Source organism: Oratosquilla oratoria, chromosome 27 (assembly GCF_046742065.1).
Source record: "Oratosquilla oratoria isolate Oo_2021 chromosome 27, ASM4674206v1, whole genome shotgun sequence".
Taxonomy (NCBI): Eukaryota; Metazoa; Arthropoda; class Malacostraca; order Stomatopoda; family Squillidae; genus Oratosquilla; species Oratosquilla oratoria.
This window is the reverse complement of record NC_134803.1, coordinates 13,792,059-13,811,938: the sequence shown is the minus strand read 5'-3', so window position 1 is coordinate 13,811,938 and position 19,880 is coordinate 13,792,059. Positions and strand designations below refer to the sequence as shown.

Here is a 19,880-nt window from a genome sequence, read left to right as displayed (position 1 = left end):
TTGTGTTTTGGGTCCCTGAACACTACAAATCTGGTATTCCCTCGAGCCCAGCAAACCTCGGACGGCTTCTTGGGCCAAGTGACGAACCTCGCTCTGGGGGGACGACGATACCTGTTACGGCCAAGCCACTTATACCCGAATGCCATGACACGTGCTACATATCCTTTGCCCCGGGCTGACCTGTCAGATTATTTCATCTGCATGAAGTGTGGCCCTGACGATGAATGAGCTAAACTCTGAATTAATTTCACATATGTATTTTCCTTGTTTTTCCCTTACTTGTTTTTCGCTTATTTTTATTTCGTTTTTCTTTATTTTACTGTTTAATTCCCTGTTCTTTTTTTCCCTTTACACGCCTGTATTAGTTGGTACTCATATTTTCATCCCGATTGTGGCTAGAGCATCTCGTTCGCCTCCGTTGTACTGACTGGCACCCTGCCGGTACCCCCTCAGCAGCAACAAGAATTAAGACGACGCTGGGACCGGAAGACCTCTGAGCGAAGACTAACGTCACATCGACGGAAAAGACGTTCAGCTCCGGAAATAAGAGCGTCCGACAAATCAGTCCAACGTCTCTCATCGTTGCACAACACTTGAACTCCGCATAACAACCTCATTATCCTTACAAAGTATTCGTCCATAAGAATAACTTGTAAAGAATACAACTGCAGTCAATTCGTAATATTCCTAGAATTCATTATACCTCATTGAAAAAATAACTGCATTCATTACGACATCCCCGTGTAACTTAGGTGTAAAATACACTTCAAATTCACCACGACATGGACTAAAAATGAGTCATTCTGGTCGCTGCATATACCTGCACTCCACGCTTGTGATCCAGTCTGCTCTCTCTTTCTTTCTTTCAGAAGTCAACTGGAGTTTATCCCCCGAAAAATGAGTAAACAAAGGACAGTCCTCCTATCTTTTGGAGAGTAACTTGAGCCCAGCCCTCCTTAAGCTGGATAAAATCGTCTGGTGTTGCCAAGACTAAATCTTACAAGATGACGTTGCTTTTATGTTTCGTTTTCAACTCGTTAGGGTCCAGAGATGTCCCTCTAAGCCGAATGAAATCGCCAGGTGTTAGCCAGTGCAAAATATCAAAAGAGCACACTAGGCTTTAATGAGTTAAGGCTATAAACATAACCTGTGTCTGCCCTTTCTGAGCTTAGCAAAACCCCATCTATCCCTTTGAACCATGATGGAAAACAGTGTTTAAACTTCTCTGATGAGATTTAAGCCCTTTTAGACTGTAAATAAACTGCGCCCTTACACTTTAATGTATAAGTAAGGTCCCGTATTCAGAACCACGTACTCATCACTTCGCTATGCCATCCTACAGGTAATGGCCTAACGATCGTGGCGCTACCGTACTCGAAGCGCCTCCGAAACGCCGCAACCTGCTTCGTGGTCAACCTGGCCGTCTCCGAGATGCTCTTCTGCTTAAGCATCCTCCCCATGTCTGCCGCCCACCTCCTCTACCTGTCGCAGGGTCAGCAGCTCTTCAGCAACGACAGTGGCGCACTCTGCAGCTGCTTCGTCTTCCTCCGTTACGTCATCATTCAGGCTGAACTCCTGTCCATAGCGGGGATCGCCGTCAACAGGTAGGTAGGGGAGGGAGAATGCAAAGGGCATGAGAAAGGGAAACGGGAAGGTGGGAGGAGAAAAGGAAGGAGTAAGTTTAGGGGTTGACAGAAGAGGGAGAAGTAGGGGTAAGGGTTGAGGGGAAGAGAAGGCAGGGGAAGAAGGGAGGCGAAAAGGAAAGGGAAAAGAGAGAAAAAAAAGAACATAGAGAAAGGTAATAAACGATGGCCGAAGAGTTGGGAGAAAGCGATAAGGAAAGAGGGAGGAGATGTGGAGCGACGGAAGAAATGAAGAGGGATGGCTTTGGTAGGGAATAGGTGAAGTGGGGAAAAGGGAAAAGAAAGGTGGAATGGAAAGAGTGACAACAGTGAGAGGGTAGACGGGAAGAATGAGTAAATAGAAGTCATGGGAAATACTAGATAAAAAAGAGGAAAGAGAAAGCTAACATGGATTTATTTTGTTTTTTACCTTTGGAGACAAAACTAAGAGAATTGGAAAACATTTGGTTATTTCAATCCTAGGGATCTTTAAAGACTTGTCCTCGCTAAAGCTAGACAGCCTTACTCTGCTGGGAAGAGGGGCCAGGGCTCCCAAATGATAGGTTCAACAACTAACTCGATTAAGTAATCTATACCTATGTCGGTGTGGTTCAAGATCGCTGATAATAGACACGTAGGAAAAGAGCGCAGAAAGGTCAAGGCGGAGACCAGAAGTCATTAATACTTGTAAGTATCAAAGGGAGATGTGAATCTACTCGTATGTGTATAGGTAAGACGCGCTACGCCTGTTTGTCAACACCATCCCCATCCACTGCCCGGAGACTACCTCATAACCCACCCACCCCACCTATGATGCATCTCTTCTTTTTCTTCTGCACCTTCGTCAGGTGTGTCCTCATCGCCAACCCCAAGAAATACCACACTGTCTTCAGTAACTGTAACACAGCCATCGTCATTGGCGTCATCTGGATCTACTCCGCCATCATGCTCTCACTTCCACTCTTCCAGGTGGGTGTTGCCTCCTACAGGAAAGAAGGGAGACGGAGACGCAAGGGTAAGAAATAGTTCGAGTGATACTAGAATGGAAAGGAGAGGAGAGAAGAGGAGGAGGAGGAGGAGGAGGAGGAGGAGGAGGAGAAGGAAAAGAAAAAAGAGAGAAGGAATGTGGTAGGTAGGGGAATAGAGAAGGGAAAGGAAGAAGGGGGCAGAGATGGGATAGTAATAGTAAAGCAACTACGTCGGCTGAGAAGAATGCCACACATGAACCCAGTTGACTGTATGCTCCCATGGCTAGTAATAACTCCTGAGTTATTCTTCTTCTTCTTCTTTGTTTTGAGCTGTAAGATATTCTACTGGCATGTTCCTCCACTGCATCGTACTTGTTATCTTCCACAGGTGTTCGGCAAGTTCTCCTACAACGAAATTACGAATGAGTGTGACTTCTCCGAGGACGACACGAAGGCGCGACAGTTTTTCATCATGATTGGGCTCTTGCTGCCCTGCTGCATCATCATCGCCTCCTATGTGTACATCTTCATCAAGGTAATTGGAGGGGTGTATCACCTTCCACAGAGACGTATGGACTGTAGATACCACACTCTTATTGTCAATGCCGACGTGTGTATAGAGCACGTGTACAAATGTACAGAAACCTCTCGTTATTTAGGGGTATGATAGATACTAAAATGAACACCACAATGGCCTGTATTTCCAATGCCATCGTCGTTTGTCATATTGTTTAGTGCAATATTGTTATAACAATTCTCTGTACATTTCTACATGTATTGACTGGATGTATCTCTACATGCTGAAAAATTATGTCTTGACTGCGGGGAGGGCTGGCACGTACAGAATGATCCCTCATGAGTTATGTTAGATTAACCCAATGCATGCCGAGATTAACCCAGTGCATGCCGTTACTAAACCTTCAATATCAGCGATGCATTTTACACGTTTTTCTGGCCACTGTCAAACTATTATACTTAGCTCCACAGCTTAGTAGGATCGTCCGGCATTACCCAGAACAAAAATATGTAGTATTTTACTGTATTCTGTGTCCACTTAAAAGGCAAGGCAGAGCTCGATGAAGGTCCGGCAGCGGGCCCAGGCGAACCTCGCCGCGCACACGACCACGCAACAGACAGATGCCGTTAGGTGAGTTCAATTTCTGGAGGCTATGCTGAATATATGAGAAAGGTAACAGCGATAGTAGCATTATTGGTGTATTGCTGTTGGCTAGTAGGAGTTCATAGGGTATTTTGAACCATTAATGTATTTAATTTCGACCCAGACGTCTTTCTACCATCTGCGTTCATCCTCAGAAGGTAAGAATGTTACAGGTGTGTCAACTGGGAGAGGGCACCTTACATGAGCTGTGATCCATACTACTATACTGCGTACCTGAAAATAGCAACTGCATGAGGCGTCATGAAGAAACATAAAAGACGGGAGCACAAGACTGCTCTTACCAGAAATTGACAAAAATGACCGAAACATTGAACATATACCGAGAGAAGCCATTCATCAACATACAACTCGCGCCAGCAAACCTTACTCCCAATCAGTAGATAAAAAACACACAAACCAAAAAAAATGCCCATTGTGAGCCGTCAATACCATAGTTACTGTCAGGTACGCAAGGTTATGGATTACAGTTTATTGTACACATCAGTTGCAATATTCTTCTTTTCTGAAGTTGACAGCAGTCGGTCGAAGGTCGTCCAGGAAAAGTAAATGAGATTAATATTTCAAAATGTCTTTTGAATTCCTATTCAACAACATTACGTCTTCCCAGAAATATACCATTAGAGATAAAGATAAACTTCACTCCATGCAATATATGCTCAATTATGCTCCTGTCACTGTTTATTTTATCAAGTTTTGTACACACTACACGTGTGTGTGTGTGTGTGTGTGTGTGTGTGTGTGTGTGTGTGTGTGTGTGTGTGTGTGTGTGTGTGTGTGTGTGTGTGTGTGTGTGTGTGTGTGTGTGTGTGTGTGTGTGTGTGTGTGTGTGTGTGTGTGTGTGTGTGTGTGTGTGTGTGTGTGTGTGTGTGTGTGTGTGTGTGTGTGTGATAAATCCATTATGGTATAATAAATATAGTGATATTGTAAATCTACATTAGAAATTATTCTTATTTTTACAATAACCTAGAAAACACAAAACACTTTAGCACTTATTGTTGGAACCAGTTTACATTATTGGACAAACATTTATTTGATCGTTCTGAACTTAACTAAGTAAATGCAACTTTCGTTGTGTAATACATATATTCTCATATACTGGTCGTCTTACTATAAAAACAATTGCACAGTGGAATCTAGAAAAGGCGACAAGACTCATGTCTTCCGCTGCACAGTTACGCACTTTACAAATAAAGGAGAACAATCTAAACGACTGACGTAAACTCTCAATCTCTCCGATTTCACAGACGCCGACCTGCCACAGGACTGCGCAGGCGTGACATGAGGATCGCGCGCACCATCGGCGTCATCTTTGTCGTCTTCCTCGTCTGCTGTTTCCCCGTCTCCTTCGTCCATTACAAGGATAATAAGGTAGGTACCGTGTCTACTTTGCTACCGGTCATACCCCTGTAGAAGGTCCAAGAGCTGCAGGAGATTGTTTCAATGGATACGTGATCATGAAATATGTTTGGGAGTTCGTCTGAGGTTCATGGTAACCGAACGAAAGCCCAATATATTGTCTATGATTTATCTTTCTCTTCGCCCACATGTTTCCTTCCTCTTGGTGGATATTGAATCATAGAAGAAATAAGTTAAAAAAAAAGAACAATCCAGACTTTTACTATCCCACCATATCTAAATAACATTCACAAAGAGCGTCACCATATTGAAGAGGCTACAAGTTGACTGGTAACCAAAATAACGCCCAGAGTCAGCAGCCACCGGTTACGTGCACTAATATATAATGGGAGTGGGGGAAGTTGTCATTACCTGATGCAGAATACATCTCGGTTATCCATTAGCTCCACCTGTTACCCATATACTGTATATATACTCTCATAGATACCACTGATTCGCTGCGCTCTCCTCCCCCACAGGGCCGGTTCCCGACGCTTCTATTACTACTGCACCCGCTGTACTGGCTCCAGTACTGCCTTAACATTTTCGTGTATGTCCTCATGAATGCCCAGTATAGACACGCCTACGTTAACTTCATGGCAGCGTTCTGGCCTTCCTTCGGAGAGGTGAGTGACAAATGTACTTTATTTATATATGTGTGTGTGTGTGTGTGTGTGTGTGTGTGTGTGTGTGTGTGTGTGTGTGTGTGTGTGTGTGTGTGTGTGTGTGTGTGTGTGTGTGTGTGTGTGTTTGTGTGTGTATTTACCTAGTTGTATTTTTACGGGAAGGGGAGCTATGCTCGTGGGGTACCGTCTTCATATCTCATTTTATCTAAACTATTTTTAAATTCATGTATTGTTTTTGCACACACCACTTTCTCATCTAACTTGTTCCAACTGTTTATTACTCTGTGAGGAAAGCTGTTCTTTTTCAAGTCTCTTCTATAGCTGTCTTTTTTTATTTTCTTTCCGTGTCCTCTTGTATTTCTGTCATCCCATTTTATCAGATTCTCTCTATCAGTAATTTCTATGCCTTTCATGATTCTGTAAATAGCTATCAAATCTCCTCTCTCTCTTCTTTGCTCTAGTGTCTGTAGTTCAAGTTTTTCTAGTCTCTCTTCATATGATAGTTTTGAGAGTGTTGGTGCCAGTTTTGTAATTGCTCTTTGTATTCTTTCAAGTTTTTTTATACATTTTTTGTACTTGGTGACCATATCGTTGCTGCATATTCCAATCTTGGTCTTATCAGGGTGATTAGGATTTTCTTCACCATTTCTTCATCCAGGTATGTAAATGCCACTTTGATTGTTCTTATTAAATTATAAGTTTCTCCAAAAATCTTATTTATATGTTTCTCAGGTGACATATTATTCATAACAATGACTCCCAGGTCCTTCTCATTTTCTACTTTTTTTATTCTTTCTTCTCCCAATTTATATGCTCCTGTTATTCTGTTTTTGCTTTTTCCAAATTCCATTATACTACACTTTTTTGTATTGAACTCCATCTCCCACTTCCTACTCCATTCCTGTACTATATTTAGATCTCTCTGTAGTGATTCACAATCTTCTTCAGTTTTCACTCTTTTCAGTAGTTTTGCATCATCTGCAAAGAAGCTCATATAGCTTTCAATTCCTTCATCCATATCATTAATATATATAGCAAACATTATTGGGGCCAGAACTGTTCCCTGCGGAACACCGCTTATTACTTCATCCCATTTTGAGTGCTGGTTTCTTATCACTACTCTCATTTTTCTTTCTTGCAAAAAGTCTTCCATCCAATTTAGTAGTTTTCCCTGTATTCCTCCTTCAGTTTCTAATTTCTTAAGCAACTTCTTATGTGGTACTTTGTCAAAAGCTTTCTTTAGGTCTAGAAATGCACAGTCCGCCCATCCATCTCTTTCTTGTATTATATCTATTAGCCTTGAATAGAAACATATTAAATTGGTGACGCATGATCGTCCTTGTCTGAATCCAAATTGCCTTGGATTTAACACTTTGTTTTTTCCTAAATATTTTACCCATCTACTTTTGATAATTCTTTCACAAATTTTTGCTATTGTACTTGTTAGAGAGACTGGTCTATAGTTGGTAGGTTCTTCTTTATTTCCTCCTTTATATATAGGTACTATATTTGCTTTTTTCCAATCTTCTGGAACTTTTCCTTCTTTCAAGGAACTGTTTAGTATGCTATGTATTTTGTCTGCCAGTTCATTCCTGCATTCTTTCAGAATCCAGTTTGCTATATCATCTGGTCCATGCGATTTTCTGACATCAAGATTACTCAAGTGTGTCAATATTTCATTCTTTGTTACTTCTATTTCTTCCATAGGGGGGACTTTCTCTTTCCATTCAATCTCTTCAGGTTGTATGTTCTCCCTTGTAAACACTGATTTAAAATGTTTGTTCATAATTTCCGCCATTTCCATTTCCTCAGTGTATTCAACTCCCTCCTGTCTTAATTTCTCCAAGTCTTGTTTGTTTTTCAGTTTATTGTTTACAAATCTGTAGAATAGTTTTGGTTGATCTTTACACTTTTCATATTTTCTCTTTTCCTCTCTCCACGTTTGTACATATTCATTTCTATAACCGGTATATATTTTCCATTTTTCAGGTCTTCTGTCTTTTTTCCATCTGGTCCAGGCTTTGTCTCTTTTGTCTTTAACTCCTTACAACTTTTGTTGTACCAGCATTTTACATACTCTTTTTCTTGTTTTTGTCTTGGGACATACTTTTCCACTCCTTTTTTGTAAATTTTTGTCAAAATATTCCATTTCTCTTCCACTGTTGTTTCTTCTTTGTATATTTCTTCCCAGTTTTCTTGTTGAAAGAATTCTCTTATTTTATCAAAGTTTGTTTTTTCATACATCATTCTTCCTTTTCTATATTGTTCATTTCTTTTCATATATTTTTCTTCATTAAGTTCCAGTTCAATCAATATGTGGTCACTTTTACTTATTGGTGTTTTATATTCAATCTTGTCCACTATTCTAGGTTCAGATGTAATTATTAAGTCTAGTCTCGATGGTTCTTCTTCATTTCTATACCTGGTGTTCTCCTGTATCCATTGTGTCATTGTATGGTCAGTAATCATCTCAAGTAGAGCGTTTCCCCATGAGCCGTCTCCACCCTTTACTGTCATTTCGTCCCAGCAGATTTCTTTGCAATTAAAGTCGCCCATTATAACTATTCTTCCTCCATCTTCCATTATTTTATTTAATGTTATCTTTGTGTCCTCTAACATACTTTTATGTTCACTCTCCTCCCATGAGGCTGTTTTCGGAGGCACATAATTTATCACAAATTTTCTGCTCTTCTTATCTCTGTCTTCCACTTCTATCATAATCATCTCTACTGTATTCTTTCCATATATGACACCCTTCACGTTTATATCCTTCTTAGTCAGGAACATAACTCCACCCCCTTGCTTTTTCTCTCTGTTTTTAATCCAATAATTATATGCATCATGTCCTACACTATTGGGTGGTAGTGGGCCTTTTAAATTTGTTTCTACAATTCCCATTATGTCCGGTTCGTGTGTGTGTGTGTGTGTGTGTGTGTGTGTGTGTGTGTGTGTGTGTGTGTGTGTGTGTGTGTGTGTGTGTGTGTGTGTGTATTTGTATATATGGGCAGGAGATTTTCTCTCAAGCAAGTTTGGTTAAATTTAATGGCAAGATTATTATTGCAGAGTTTTTTATCTGCCTTTTCTCTTTCTCTGAGAACCTTTTTCCCTTCCACGGGAAATTGTCTTATAATGTCACCATATGACATTGTTTTGTATGTTACTTTGGGCATGGCTTTACCAAAGTGAATAACTGGCCAGAACGCGTTTTGACACTACTTAGTGCTTCATCAGTTGCTAGAGTGTGAATATCTGATTGAATTTTTTGTTTATATACTATTAATGGTGGTCTGATATTTCATTTTGAGGCTTCTGATTGGCTAGTGGGCTGGACTGGGACTCCCGAACTATTCTACTTCCTCATTGGTCGGCTGTTGTGTGACGTCATCAGTATCGTACCTTCTTTCAGGGAGCTTAGATCTCCTTACGCTAGGGAGGGCCTCTAAATCCTTAGTTTGTATATTAAGATTGGGAGATGTTTCTTTAATAAAGAGAGCATCGAGGATAGGTAGTCTTCTATGGTCTTGATTTGTTGCCAGCACTTCCGTGTTTTCTACTAGAATTTTTTTCTTTCTTTTTTTTTTCAATCAGATATTCACACTCTAGCAACTGATGAAGCACTAAGTAGTGTCAAAACGCGTTCTGGCCAGTTATTCACTTTGGTAAAGCCATGCCCAAAGTAACATACAAAACAATGTCATATGGTGACATTATAAGACAACTTAAGGGAAAAAGGTTCTCAGAGAAAGAGAAAAGGCAGATAAAAAACTCTGCAATAATAATCTTGCCATTATATATATATACATATATATATATATATATATATATATATATATATATATATGTATGTATATATATATATGTATATGTATATATATATATATATATATATGTATATATATATGTATGTATGTATATGTATATGTATACTAGCCAAATTACCCGCGCGTTGCTGCGAGCAAATGCTGATTATTTTAATTCTGATAGAATTTGCGGAGAAAAGTTGCACGTATCAGTATAAGTCAATGGAAAATGTAACGCACGAAAAATGTGAAAACAGTATTTTTTAATGTATCAATTCAAAATTACATTATAATTTTTTTCCTTTTTCTTGTTGCTGCGGGCAAATGCTGATTGTTTTAATTTTGATAGAATTTGTGGAGAAAAGTTACATGTATCAATATCAGTCAATGGAAAATGTAACGCATTAAAGATGTGAAAACAGTATTTCATTAATGTATCAATTCAAAATTACATTATTTTTGTTTCTTTTTCTTGTCAATCAAATTTGCAAAAATAACAAATCAAAAGTTGATCAATTTGCTTTTTGTTTATGACAGTATTTGTAAAATAGCAATTCAAAGTTTAATTGTTCGTGAATAGTCCCTCACTTAACCATACCATACCTAACTTTAACCCTTCACCCTAATCAAAATATATTCTAAATGAAATGTAGCTTTAAACACTCCTCCCTCCTAGATGTGTGCCCCCCCTACCCGAAGGTTGGGGAACCCTAGTTTGAAAATACATGCATACATAAACACAAATATCATGTGCACATTCTTTTGCGTGCGTGAGTGTGTGTGGATTGACAATAAATGCCCTACAGCTAAAAGATGAAGAAATGTATCTACTTTATTTATCTTCAGAATATATATGGTTATAGGGGTTTATTTGTAAAAACCTAGGAAGAGTAAATAATAAATTTTCGCCGCACTAAAATTAAATGAACATATGCAATATTTTAACATTTGGTAAAATTATACAATCATTTTACATTTGAATAATTTTTTCTTACAAAAGCTATCATGGTTTGTAGCAACATTAATTTCACAAATATAAATAATATTTATGAACACATACAATGGTTTGTTTAATTATATTGATTCTTATGTTACAAAAATAATAACTTAAGGGGAGAATACAGTGGTGGCGTGTTCCCTCACCATAAACCACCTAACTTTAACCTTTAACACTAACCAAAATGTATATTTTTAAATAAAATATAGTTTTAAATACTCTCCCTCCCAGGTATGCACCCCCCCCCATCCCGAAGTTGGGAAACCCTAGTTTGAAAATACATGCATACACAAACACAAATATCATGTGTACACATTCTTTTGTGTGCGTGTGTTTGTGCGCGCGTGTGTGTGTGTGTGTGTGTGTGTGTGTGTGTGTGTGTGTGTGTGTGTGTGTGTGTGTGTGTGTGTGTGTGTGTGTGTGTGTGGATTGACAATAAATGTCTACAGCTGAAAGGTGAAGAAATGTATCTAGTTTATTTATCTTCAGAATATATATAAATATAGGGATTTATCTGCAAAAACGTAGGAGTTTGTGAATGAACTATTTCCGCACGCACAAAAATTAAATGAAAATATCATTTATTTCAACATTTGGTAAAATTATACAATCATTTTCCATAAAAATGCTTTCTTCTTACAAAAGCTATCCTGGTTTGTGGCAACATTAATTTCACAAATGTAGATAATATTTATGGACACATACAATGGTTTGTTTAATCATATTAATTCTTAAGTCACAAAAAATACTACGCGACTTCAGGGGATACTACATAAACCTCCTAACTTTAACCCTTAACCCTAACCAAAATATTTTTTTCTCGAAATGAAATATAGTTATCCAAGTACCTGGAGTGATAGGGTATCAGAATATATATGGTTATGGGTGTCTATCTCTAAAACCCTAGGAGGAGTTCGTGTACATACAAACAAATAAACAATCAGACAGACAGAGGCTACTACTTTATTATAACATATATACATATATATATTCTTATCAACCACAATACACTTTAATTGTAAGCCATCACCACTGAGAGACTCAAGGAGGCCAACATACAGAAACTGAAAAGTGGTACAGCCAAGTACTCAAACCTGTGCACAGGTTCGAGTCCTTTGCTGAACCACGTTTCAATTTCATCATGTTGGTCTCCTCGAGTCTCTCGATGTTGATGGCTTAGAAGTAAAGTGAATTGTGGTTGATGAAAATGTATATCTGTCTACTGGGACCCATTCAGTGTTGTACATATATATGTGTATATATATGAATATATATATATACATATATATATATATATATATATATATATAATCCCTCCATCTGAACCCCTACACCCTCCTCTACACTCAATATACCACCCCTCTCCTCTCCCAATCTCTTTCCAAAATATTTTACTACTTTCAAAACCCTCTGTCACACTCCCACCCCACCCCACAACCGCTCTCCTCTCTGCTTCCCCCATCTCATGCCCTACTTCTCCTTCCCCTCCCCACACCCCTCATATGATTTCCCCGTCTCATCCTGTAACCAATCTGCGAAAGCTCGCTTCCTCTCTTATACAACCTTCTTTGCTTCATCATCCCACCACTCACTACCCTTCCTTCTATTTTCTCCCTTCCTCCTTGTTTCACACACCATCTTTGCACACCTTGTGACTCCCTCCTTGAATCACCTCCATTCCTCCTCCACTCCTAGTTCTACTCTGTCCTTCACTCCCTCTCACTCCACTTTCAGCTTCTTCTTGTACTCCTTCTACTTTTTTGTCTCATTTAAGCAGTTCACTCTAACCACCTCCCTATGTTTCGTCCTTCTCCTCTTTCCCCATCTATCCTCCACTTTCAACTTAGCTTCCACTAAAAAATTATCTGATATTCCCCCACTCTCTCCCCTTAGAATACGTACATCCTTAACTCTTCCTTCTATACTCTTGGTTACCACTATATAGTCCATTAATGCTCTATCTACCACCCTTCCATCCACCACCCTCTCCCATGTGTACTTGCTATCATCAACTCTCTTTCTAGATACATGCCCACCATTAACTCTCCACTACAACTTTTTACTGGAGCTTCCCAACCACTCCGTCTATTGGTTCATTTCTTACCCTAGTATTCAGGTCTCCCAATACCACTACATTGACATTTCTCCCTAATCCCTCAATGCATTCATTTAAATCCATCCAAAAAGCCTCCCTTTCCTCTACACTTTTCTCACTACCAGGCCCATATGCACTTACAAAAACCCACATCTCCCTTCCCAGTTTCACCTTCACCCACATTAACCTTGAAGAAACCTCCTTCCACTCCACTACACGTCTACCTGTCTCTTCACTTACTAGTATAGCCACCCCTTTCTCTCCCTCATCCTCTCTTCACTCCTGAGAACCTCCCAACTACACTCCCAATCTCACACTCGACCCTTCCACTCAATGCCAACACATCCATCTTTCTTCTCACAAAGATACTACCAATCTTCCCCTTTACTCTCATCTGTACCATATCCACACACATTAAAAGACCCTAACCTTAGGGTACTGGTTGGAAAACTCCTAGACCCTCTTATGCCTTTACTTTTTTTAGGAATGTCCCCTTTGTCCTGTCTCGAAACTTGTGTCCAGTCATTTATTCATGAGATTGCCCTCTTCCCGCAGATGACCATGAAGCGGTTTAACATCGCTGATGACGCCACCACGAGCGACAGCCGCCATCGCTCCAGGCAGATGACCCCTAATTCTGTCCGGTTCGTCTCAGTGAATCGGAAGACGTCCAACACTCGGGGCCTCTCCCGGACCCCAGAGGGCGTCGAGAGTCCCGGCTCAACCAAAAGACCCGGATTTACTAGAAGCGGGTCCAGCACGCCGCCCGTGCAGGACACGCCGTTGTGATAGGTCTGTCACATGTAGATCTGGACGGGTCGAGGATGACATTCGCCGATTCATCGATATTGACTATACTTATTTTGTAAGAAGGTGGTAACCTCAGACAATGTAAAAATGGTGTTGGAGGAAGGAGAAGCCTTTCTCAATTCAACAGTGATACTGGAAGAGTTGGACAAAGAGGGAGAAAGACAAGAAAGGGGTTCGTTTGTTGAGTGTTGGAGTTGGAGGAAGGGTATGAAATAGAGGCCGTATCTACTGTATGCTGAGTTACGGTTGGACCTGAAAGGGTCCGTTTCCAACCCTCATGATTCCGGTGTTTCTCACCTAATCAGTCATAGAGGTATATTCATATCCACAATGTCGAAACCTTGAGACAGTCATAGATTTAGTTTGTAGTTTTAACCCATGAGTTTTCCTCAAAGGTCTTCTTGTGACATTGACACACCACGCGGTCTTTTTGAGAAAATAAGGAAGGATGACGTCACGGTTGAGAGCCCATTCATCCAGAAAAGAGAAGTAAAGCACAAGGAAAAGGAAGCAAGCAAAGAGGAGAGCAGATGTGAAATGGGGTAAGAGTATGACAGAAAATTTTGAAAGTAATAGAAAGATATTTTGGAAAGAAATTAAGAGAGGAAGAGAAAGCGAATCAAGTAGAGAAGAAAAGGTAAAAGGTGCATATAGAGACATGATAATGGAAGAGAAGGCAGTAAGGGGAAGATGGGCAGAATATCTTAGGGAGTTCCTAGATGTGAAGGAGGATAGGGAGGGAAAGACAGTTGCAGTGGGAAATGCTAAGAAAATGACCGTGATGAGTGAGGATAATGGAGGAGAAATAAGGAAGGATGAAGTGAAGGCAGTTGTTTAAGAATAGATACTTGTGTACTTAAAATACCATACTTCAGTAAAGCTCAGTTCATAGGACTACGTCAGGAGCTTCAGCTTACAGACTGGGAGGCAAAATTAAGCGAAAGACCTGTAGGTCATATATGGGAAATATTTCAAAAAACGCTTACTAAGATGATTTATACCTACATCTCGTTTAAGGACAGACGCCCCCTAAATCAGGCTCGCCCATAATGGCTTGACAAAGAAACTGAAAAAGTATTGCTAAAAAGAGACAGACTTATAAGAAATACAAGTGCTAGGGTACACCTAATGACTATCAAAGTTATGTAATTATACAGAGATTTAAAGAAGGCAATAAGAAAACGAAAACGACAATATGAAATGAATATCGCTAATAAATACAAAGAAAATTCCAAAGAATTCTATAGTTACATTAGAGATAAAAAGGTTATTAGGAATCACATTGGCCCACTGTTATGTGCTGACAGTCAACTTGAATATTCAAATGAAGGAATGTGTGATATTTTAAACAACTATTTTAGCTTAGTATTTGTAAACGAAACATCTCAAAGTGAACTCCAAACTAAAACCTGTGAAAATACTAGGGTGAACTTACTACGGTAAATATAACGAAAGAAAAAATTAAAAGGTGTATAGAAAAACTCAAAGTTAATAAAACACCAGGGCCTGACGGTTGGCATCCAAGAATCTTAAAGGAAATGAAGAATTATTTTGTTGTAGGAATACAAGTTATTAGGAAATTCGTTAACAAAAGTGGATAGTGAAAATCTCGGCGTAAGTATCAGTAACGAGGGTAAAAGACATTGACAGATTGGAAAAAGTACAACGGCGAGCCACAAAACTGATTCCAAATGTCAAAAATTAATCATACGAAAATCGACTAAAACATATGAATCTGTTATCCCTAAAAAAGCGTAGACTCAGAGGTGACTTGATGCAGGTCTTTAAGACTCTAAAGGGAATTGATAACATCAAAAGTGACAAATTTTTTACACTGAATGAGAATGCGACAAGAAACAATGGTCTCAAACTGTCAGGGAATAGATTCAATTTGGAAGTGGGTAGAAACAACTTCGCCAACCATGTAGTTGATGAACAGAATAAACTTCCTACAAGAGGCAGTGCAATGTAGTTCAGTTCGAAGCTTTAAGAATCATTCAGATAAGCACTTAGGCAAGATGCTGTAATGACTGCCATTTATTTTGTATTATTTGTTTATTTGTTTTATCATTTGTCTGTTTGTTTATTATCATTTGCTTGATTTTCATTCATTATTAGTTATATGTTAATTTATTATTATTTACTATTTACCTGTTTGTTTATTATTTAACTATACCTATGCATTTATTTTATTTATTATTATTTACTTTATTATAGTTCTTATTTATTCATTTGTTTATTTATTTATCTATTCATCATTATTTTTTTCGCATCCGACTTTGATATGGACCATAAGGTCTCCTGTCGGCATGCTCCGCCTTTGTAATCCTTTGTAACGATCTCAAATCATCTAAGCAGTGTATTTCAGCCTCTGAGAAAGCAAATAAGATTCTAGGACTGCTTGCGCGATCTTCTAACTTCAAAAGTCCATCTCTCATTAACAAGCTTTGTAAATCGTTATTTTGTCCATAATTGGAATATGCTGTTTCTGCATGGTCACCGAATCTCATTAAAGACATTGACAGATTGGAAAAAGTACAACGGCGAGCCACAAAACTGATTCCAAATATCAAAAATAAATCATACGAAAATCAACTAAAAAAAAAATTAATCTATTTTCCCTAAAAAAGCGTAGACTCAGAGGTGACTTGATACAGGTCTTTAAGATTCTAAAGGGGATTGACAACATCAAGTGACAAATATTTTACATTGAATGAGAGTTAGACAAGAAATAATGGTCTCAAACTGTCAGGAAATAGATTTAATTTGGAAGTGGGTAGAAACAACTTCGCCAACCGTGTAGTTAATGAACAGAATAAACTTCCTGCAGAGGCAGTGCAATGTAGTTCAGTTCGAAGCTTTAAGATTCGTTTAGATAAACACCTAAGCAAGATGTTGTATTGCCTGTTATTTATTTTATATTATTTGTTTATTTATTTGTTTATTATTATTTATTTGATTATTAATTATATGTCCATTTATTATTATTTACTATTTGCCTGTCAACATGCTCGTCCTTTGTAATCCTTTGTAATTCTGTGTTACTTATCAGGTGTGCACTCTATCCTCGAAATATTGCATAATAGGAAATACGAAAAATATGAAAGCCTCGGTTATGATATATATTATACCTAAAGTTCCTGCTTGCTTCAGGCTTGCAAAGGCTCCTAAAGCTTCGGTGATGCCAGAGGTTACATTTGGCTGGAATCTTACTAGCCTCATCAGAATTAAGTTCCTAAGGTTGCACAGGATCTTCCCATGCTTTCGACAGTGGAATCTTCCAGTGTTTTGAAAGCCTCAGCCCTTCAAGGCTTTCTGCGCCCTCCTTCGGTGCTGGAAAAGGAAATGCAGACAGATGGAAATACGAAAAATGCAGACAGATGGAAATACGAAAAATATGAAAGCCTCGGTTATGATATATATTATACCTAAAGTTCCTGCTTGCTTCAGGCTTGCAAAGGCTCCTAAAGCTTCGGTGATGCCAGAGGTTACATTTGGCTGGAATCTTACTAGCCTCATCAGAATTAAGTTCCTAAGGTTGCACAGGATCTTCCCATGCTTTCGACAGTGGAATCTTCCAGTGTTTTGAAAGCCTCAGCCCTTCAAGGCTTTCTGCGCCCTCCTTCGGTGCTGGAAAAGGAAATGCAGACAGATGTTAAAAGAATGCAAATCTTGTGTATCTCCTTTTTAAAAAGAACCGATGCGGTGAAGAATCTGCCCCCCCCCCCGAGACAAAAATTTCGATATACTTCACCCCCACTGGGGATGCAACAATGTAAACTGACATTCGGTCCCCAGACCAGATCCCGGATCTTGAGTTAGAATTATGGATCAGGCCAATGGCTATTTTTTTTTTTTTTTTTTTTTTTTTTAATATGTTACATAGCTCCAATAAAAAGGGGCATCGATCCTACAAATTAATTTACCTATTTATTGATGACGTAGAGACGTTACCCCATTTGATCACTCCATGTAGAAAAAAAAATGGATGAGGAAAAGTGTGGCAGTGCTGCATCATTGATCTAGCGGATATAAGACGAAATTAGATGCGCAACTGTAGTCGACCGTATACTGACTATACTGGAACATTTAGGGAATAGCAGAACATGAAACACACACCATAAATTTGAGTAGCATATTTATCGGCGAACACGTACAGTTTGCGTCAAATAAAATTCTCAGTTTATGTGCAATGTAAATAATGCACATGATTATAAGAAAAATCACTAATTGCAGTATCTTTTAAAGAATTTTTTTTTTATTTGAAAGACGTCACTGGAATTCGTGTTTTATTCCATAATAGTTTTAATAGTGAGGCGAGTAAAAGTTTCGTTCAAACGTTGCTGTCTTACCCGTTGATGGGGTTGGGGAGTAGGTGAAATATCAAGGTTGCACGGACCGCACTTGCAGTCGGCATCGCTTCCTAGCCTACATTTCGTAGCAGGTTCCACTCCTTTTATACCTTTTGCGTGGCAAGATGGCAGCAGACTGGGCTCTTATTCTTGAAGTCCAGAGTTCGAGGCTCCGTGATTGCCGGATCTGATTATTCTAATACAAATTATATTACTGTGCGATGTGTACAACTTTCCATTACTGCAGAGCAGGGCCCGCGAGCCCACCCTCTAAGCAAATTGGGCAGTTGCTTTGGGCTCCAAGTTGCCAGGAAATCATTAAACTCTGTACAAAACGGGATCTCATTACTCTATGAGGCGCAAAAATGAACCATAGTCAGGAGCCTCCAAAACCCTCGGACCAACCTGAGTGACGAGGACTCTTTGAGCTGCGCTGCAGTGCAAGATCGCCATGTGGAGTTCAACCTCTTCAACGCGGTGACGCACCATATATATTTTTTCGGCTAAAAATTAATAACTTTACTGAATGGGGTCTTAGGTGGTCGAGACCCCAATTCACCCAAAATCTACCTCTCAGATGAACAGAATACCCCCAGAATCAACCGTAACAAAGGGGTGGGCAAACTATAACCCGCAAACCGCATGCGGCCCACCAAGATCAAATCATATACTCACGTTATTTGGGGAGAGTTTGCTATTAAATTTTATATGAAAAAGTTACTACACAATGTCAAATGATATTACAAGAAAGATATTTGCGTTGTTTGTATCAACTTATATTTGTAACCAGTCATTCTATATGATGAAAGTTAATAGGTCAAAGAACAGATCACTTCTCACAGTGTTAAGGATCAACACAAGCAATTTGACACCTAATTTCAACAAACCGGTAAATGACTACTGTCAGATGCATCATTCTGATTGACATTGTTCTATTACTTATTGATTTACTTTGTTTTTCAAATAAATATGTTTCATGTGAAGTTTCTACTTGATTTCTATTTGCACTGAGTTACTTTTTTCTAAATGAATATGTTCCATGTGTTTTCCACTTGAAGATATGTTTTTTCCTTTTTCTTTTATTTGATATACTATGCTGGCCTTTAAAATAATGAATTTCTGAATGTGGCCCCTATATTGAAAACTTTGCCCACCCCTGATCTAGATAATAGCCTAAATCACCATGTTGAAGGGACGAAACAGGAAAAAAAGAAATGAGTGACCGCGCCCATGTTTCGAAGTCTTCAGAACAATGGAGGAGTTAACGAACTGAATTTTTTCTTGTTTCATAACGGGCCTAGTTGCCTTTCCTCATAGTATTATCGTTGTCATATTTAGTAAGAAGAAAATGGCGTCCCATGCACACCAGCATATAACTGTTTTATTCAACCAAGACTTGTTCCTTACTATGTTCCTGAATATTTTTATTATCAAATAAAAATTAACATATATCATTGTACCCAGTAGTTTTATTGGACTGCCCATGGGGTGATATTTTGCGGCAAAGAGGTTCACCTAAACTAAATAGTATCGGAGAGATGTAAATGAATTAAGGTGCAACCCGAATGACGGAGATGGACAATTGCATTGCATTTCGTCAATGACAAATTATTAACGGATCTTAGTATCATATCATCAACAAATCAGTGACTTTATGGACAGTACGACGGCGTTATCAAGATCTATGGAGTGAAGAAGGTGTGGGAATGAGGGTCTGGGTGAACCAGTAGGGTACGGGTATGTGTGGGAGCGTGATATTCCTAAACTGCGGGAACGTTGGTGTGTCACGTTAACTGTGGTCGCTGTTCAGAAAGAAAACCCGTCTCCTGGACAAAAGTGTAAAGAGACGATGGTATACGGTGCCGCCCACCACCAGCGTGGTGCTGTTCACCAGAGTGGTGTCGAGTGGGATATTACGAAAAAGAAACAGAAATAAGTGTACAAGAATATTTTAATGATGATTGCAAATAATCACATTTTTCTTTCTTTTATGATATAGATTATCTATAGATATGATATTGATGCTATAAAACAA

The 19,880-nt window shown here is 39.0% G+C and overlaps 1 protein-coding gene across 1 annotated transcript in view; it reads left to right on the top strand.

Moving 5' to 3' along the window:
• The window catches only part of LOC143039909 (protein trapped in endoderm-1-like), a 65,286-nt gene extending 45,982 nt beyond the window's left edge, over positions 1-19,304 (top strand). The window contains exons 3-9 of the mRNA XM_076210266.1: positions 1,343-1,604; positions 2,471-2,591; positions 2,979-3,125; positions 3,652-3,737; positions 5,015-5,138; positions 5,645-5,791; positions 13,239-19,304. Coding sequence (XP_076066381.1) covers positions 1,343-1,604; positions 2,471-2,591; positions 2,979-3,125; positions 3,652-3,737; positions 5,015-5,138; positions 5,645-5,791; positions 13,239-13,472 — 1,121 coding nt within the window. The 3' untranslated portion in view covers positions 13,473-19,304. The remainder of the gene's footprint in view (positions 1-1,342; positions 1,605-2,470; positions 2,592-2,978; positions 3,126-3,651; positions 3,738-5,014; positions 5,139-5,644; positions 5,792-13,238) is intronic.
• Positions 19,305-19,880: the final 576 nt, after the last annotated feature.